The following is a 5651-nucleotide window of genomic DNA, read 5'->3' as shown; positions in this document are numbered from 1 at the left end:
CTGGTTTGAGAACGTTCCTTCTTTGTTAGGACAGAACATAAACTGTTCCTGACAACATCCCCTGAATGTTGGTAAATAAACATTATATTAACTTTATAGGAACATTATAGGAAANGAATGTGAGTGTGCTTGGTTGTCTGTCTCTAAGTGTAGCCCTGTGATAGACTGGTTACCTGTCCAGGTGAACCTGCCTTCACCCTGAGTCAGGGTCTGGGATAGACTCCAGCCCCCCATGACCCTAATGAGGATTAAGCGGTGCATAGATGATGGATGGATGGATGATTCACTCTCTCTGTGTTTCCTCAGTAAAAAGACTAAATGTTCCACCTTCAATACATCAAATTACAGAAACGTTATAAAACGTTCTGCATTACAAAAAAACCCCAAACACTTCAGGAATGTTTTATAAAAACCATCTGAGGCCTTGAGAACATCTGGAAAACTGTTTTTGAATATTAGTTCAAGTTTAGTTGAGTTTGGGAACGTTCCTCCTGTCTTTATTTTTTTTTTTTTTAAATCACCATGGAGACACTTTTAAAGAAGAACGTTCTATAATGTCTTGAATATTATCATATTACAGGAACGTTATGAAACATTCTGTATATAAATATTCTGTTTTCTGAGGCCTTGATAACATCTGGAAAACATTTTTTTAACATTGAAGTGAGAATGTTCTTCCTTTATTATCATGGAATATTGAAAGAAGGTTTTATAGAAGAACATTGTTTACAGCGTTCCCTGAAGAACATCCCCAAAACATCCTCAAACCAAAATGTTCCACCTTAGTTATTACATCACATTACAGGAACGTCATATAAAAATCATTCGACACCGAGAAAATATCGTTTGAATGCTGGGTTGAGAACGTTCCTTCTTTGTTATCATGGGACATTGTGGGAATGTTTTATAGGAAAACGTTCTATAATGTGTTCTCTCAACAACATCCCTGAAACATCATCAGAACACTGCAGACAGAATGTTCCACCTTGTTTAGTTCATTAAATCACAGGAATAAAAATCATCCCTTAAACGTTTAATGCTGGTTTGAGAACGTTCCTTCTTTGTTCTGACAGAACATTAACTGGTCCTGACAACATCCTCTGAATGTTGGTAAATAAACATTATATTAACTTTATAGGAACATTATAGGAAAATTCAAATATTCCTAAAACGTTATTTGAACATTTGCTTTAAACTAAAACAGAACTTGTAAGTGATGTTCTCCAGCGTTAGAACCTTCAGAGTCCATCTCCAGGAACATCTCTGACCTGTAGGTGGCGCAGTCTGATTGGACCGCGGCTCCTCCGCCGCCTCCTCCCCCAACATGGCGTCTCCCGGCCCGGCTTCAGCTCCACCGGCGGGGCGGGGCCTCGGAGGGTCGGGCTGCCAGGCGTTGGGCACTTCCGGCGGGGTTCGGGTTTCCTTCGACTCGGCGTTTAAATGGAGCCGCAGGACAGCAGCTGCTCGACATCCAGCACCGAGCCGTGACACCGCCGCCACCGTCCGTCTGCGGCACCGAACCCCGCTGTTGTTGTTGTTGTTTTTATTCTGCGCAGCTTCTTGACTTGTTTTTTTTTTTTTTTTCCTGCGCAGAGCAGCGGATCAATAACGGAACCGTGACCCGCAGCTCGGTGCATCATCTGCGGATTCCTGCGCTCCGGTGGATCCGCTGATGTGGAGCCTGATGCTTTAGGATTTTCTCCACTGTTGGAACAAAGTGCAGGACTGAATGCAGCCTTTCTAGTCGCTGTTTGATTATTATTATAATTCTAATTATCAGCTGTCTGGATCAGGTGGATTTCTCAGACTGTGTGTGTGTTTTTTTTAGTTAATTAGACATTTGCACGGACTAATTGTTAAACAGAACCTGAACAACAGAACCCAGTGCAGGAGGACAGGCTGATATTTCATTTTTGTGCATATTTTCATGCAGTTAATGTGACATAGAAGCTATTTTCTGGATTTTTATATTGATTTCCATTAAAATCAACCTGCAGAAAACTGCATTTCCATCATATACGTGGGAAAATCTCACTTTGAGATTCAAACTAGAAATCCCATTCAGTGGTCAGTAGGCTCATCAGCAAACTGCATTTTTTATTTTTATTTTAATTTTTTTTGCTAATTCACCCCCTGCTGGAGGTCGACCTGCTCCATCATGTTCAGCTGGCTGGGAACCGACGACCGCAGGAAGAAGGAGCCGGAGGTGTTCCAGACGGTCAGCGAAGGCCTCAAGAAGCTCTACAAGACCAAGCTGCTGCCCCTGGAGGAGAGCTACAAGTTCCACGAGTTCCACTCCCCGGCGCTGGAGGACGCAGACTTTGACAACAAGCCCATGGTGCTGCTGGTGGGCCAGTACTCCACCGGCAAGACCAGCTTCATACGGTGAGGAACCCGCAGACACCAGAAACACACGACATGGGACGAGGCCGGGGAGATAGCGAGGGAGAAGCCGACACGCCCAAACCGACTCCCGCAGCAGCCGCACCTCTGACAGCTGTAACACATCTGTAACAAGTTTATCTGACACACGACCAAACACCCACACAGGCAGACTTGTTGCGTTAGTTGCATCACTGCAGCTTCTCTGACTTCATGCACACTGATGCTGCTTCAGGGTGTGGCGGGAGTTTGCTTCTGCACTTTAGACCGAGAAAAAAGCAATTTAAGCTTAATTAGCGGTGAAGAAACAGACTCCGAGCTACTTTAATATCAGTGAAATCACCACAACAGCTTTTTTTAGATGTTTCTTAGATTGAAATTCCAAATATCTAACAACGAACAATGTGCAAAGAAGGTGTAATTAACATGCAAATCGAGCTAGTTGAAGAAAGAAAGGTGCAAAAACTACTGATACTTACAATAAAGGTGCAAATTGGCTGATGTTTGTAACTGTAAAAGAGTATTAAAAAGTCTACGTACAGTATAAAATAAATAGAAATATCAATAAGCTGTAGGAGGGGTGTTTGGGTCCAGGTTGAATCAGGCTTATTGGGTTCAAATCCAATCAAAAATACAAAATAAATATGCACACGTGTCATTTTTTATATAAAGCTGTACAACAGAAGTTACAACACGAGTAATAAACAATAAAAACTGAATAATTAACCAAAAAAGTGCCAAAAGTACGAGTTTGCACAAAAAACACAAGAAGAAAAAAGCAAAACGGAAAATTTTGACGTTTAGAAATAAAAAACTAGTTCTGTTATTTACATTTTCAACACTGATTAATTCGGCTTTTTCCATAAACACTAACTGGAATCTTTCATGTGAGCAGAAAAGAGTGTTTCTGAAGTAGATTATCTCACAGGATGCAAAGAAAATTTGCACCTACAACACGAGCAAATGTATGTTTTCTACATAAACGCCGACTTTAAATCTTTAATTTTAGCAGAAAACGATGTTTTAAGTAGATTTAAGTCTTTTTCATGTAGAATGCAAAGTTTCTCGCGAATAACAAAAAACATGTTTTAAAGCTGAAATTCAAAGACTTTTCTTCTCCGTTAATTCCAAACCAACAGTTCCACCATTTGAAGATAAATTCCACCTTAAAAAGTCCTTCATAAAGGTCGTTTATTGGCCAGTTGTTGTCGGCGTTGTTGTGATTCTGCCGTCCCGCCCTGAAGCTCTTCACGTCATGGAGAACGTGAACACGGGCGTTCTCCTGTTCCTTTAATTAAAACCTGTATCTGCCCATGTTTCCTCATCACGCTGGATGTGAGGGTTCAGAGAGTTTTTATGCAGCAGTTTGTGCCTTCTGTGCATCAATTTATAGCACAGTCAGTGTAAGAAAAGAAATAATGAGCAGCCTATAGGAGGGACGAGGAATCAATTAATCCTTAATTACACCCACAGTGGGGAAATTTGCAGAGTTACAGCAGAAAAGGGCGTAAATATGGAGAATATTGGTTAAAAACTCTAAAAATAAACAAGAAATACACATAAATACACAACACAACAGCAGGAACAGGTGAAGCTTTGCTATGATGTTTGTTGGTTTCTGAGTTATTTGGACACAGATGACATCACATGAAGCACAAAAACTCCCCTTTAAGCCAAATTATTCCGACTTGTGTTGAGTTTTTCCTCCAGAGCTGGCGTCAGTGACGGCGTTAGCAGCCGAGTGCCGAGTGGCTTTAAACCCCACGGTTCTTGTGGACGGAGGGCAATTAGCGAGCGAAGCCTTTGAAAGCCGGAGAGAGGATGCTGTTAGTGACTTCCTGCCATAAGAGCCGACACATCCTCCTCCTCCTCCTCCTCCTCGTGGCTCTGACTGACGGCAGCACGCCCGGTCAGCCGGCGACCTGCAGCATTGTAGCGGCCACGTGCAGAATGTACAAACGGTTTGTAATAAGCTCACCTAACTACAAGGAAGGGCCTGTTTCCACTCAGCTGACGCGTTTGTTCAGAGGAAGGAGTCACAATAGAAGTCGGTCTGTTACAGTCGATGCTGAATAATCCTCTGACATCCCGGCAGACGCTTCATTCATCTTCTGCTGAGTGACACACAAGCACAGTCGGAACTATTTTGGGTATTTGAAAGCACAGATTTCTGCATTTTTTTCACCGATTCAAACTGAAAAAAAAGACATTTTTGCACCAATATTTCTGAATCTGACGACAGTTTGCGTATTAATAAGATAAAATGTTTCTCTGTGCGACACACAAGCAGTTTGAACTATTTTGGTTATTTGAAAGCACAGATTTCTGCATTTTTTCACTGATTTAAACTTAAAAAAAAGGATGTTTTTGCACCAACATTTCAGAGTCTGATGTCAGTTTGTGCATTATTAAGATTAAATGAAGTTTTGAGGCTCAAACACACAGTTTAGTTGAGTTTAGTCATTTTAATATAATATAATATGTACATTAATTTAGTTATTAAATGTTTATTATCATATAAACTAATCACATATCCAACAGAGACTCCTCCTTATATCCAGCTATAGATATAAAATTCTTGAGAAATAAGTGCAGAAGTCTTGCTGTTGTCAAACTTTTTGGATTTTTGAACATTTTAACGCTCTGAACTCCCAAGCAGCAGCTTCTGTTAGTTTTTTGTTTTCACCACTATGGACTCATTTTTTACTGAGCGACACACAAGCAAAGTTTGAACTAGTTTCCAGTTACAGAATTCTGCATTTCTTTCTTTTATTTTTCCAAAATTCAAACTGAAAAAATGACTTTTTTGCACCAATATTTCAGAATCTGATGACAGTTTGTGCACTAAGATGAAACACAAAGTTTAACTGAGTTTAGTCATTTCAGTATATTAAAGTATGCACATTAATTTAGTTTATCTTCATATAAACCAATCACGTAACCAACAGAGACTCCTCTTTATATCCAGCTATATGAATACATTCACTTGACCTGAAGAAACCTCGTTGCTTTTAAAAAGTTTTTTCTATTTTGAGCAGATTAACCCTTTGAACTCCAAGCAGCTGTTTCTGAGCGCTTTTTAAGCTCCTGTCACATTTTTCTTCACTGTGGCTTCATTTATCACTGCAACATGAAGTCCTGCAGCTCTGTGGACGCAGAATGAAGGAGGAGAGAGAACTCAGAATGACATAAATATCCACAGATGTTCCCAACACGTAGAACAGTGGAGACACCACAGACCATAGATGTTTACCCATTCACAGCCTCTC

At 40.6% G+C, this 5651-nt stretch overlaps 1 protein-coding gene across 1 annotated transcript in view; it reads left to right on the top strand.

Annotated features, from left to right (window-relative positions):
* Positions 1-1475: 1475 nt before the first annotated feature.
* The window catches only part of ehd3 (EH-domain containing 3), a 25578-nt gene continuing 21402 nt past the window's right edge, over positions 1476-5651 (top strand). The window contains exon 1 of the mRNA XM_008297787.1: positions 1476-2385. Within this exon, the coding sequence (XP_008296009.1) occupies positions 2159-2385 (227 nt within the window). The 5' untranslated portion in view covers positions 1476-2158. The remainder of the gene's footprint in view (positions 2386-5651) is intronic.

Source organism: Stegastes partitus, unplaced genomic scaffold (genome assembly GCF_000690725.1).
Source record: "Stegastes partitus isolate 25-593 unplaced genomic scaffold, Stegastes_partitus-1.0.2 Scaffold1248, whole genome shotgun sequence".
Classification (NCBI taxonomy): Eukaryota; Metazoa; Chordata; class Actinopteri; family Pomacentridae; genus Stegastes; species Stegastes partitus.
Note: the sequence above shows the minus strand (reverse complement) of the source record. Positions and strands in the feature narration are given on the sequence as shown.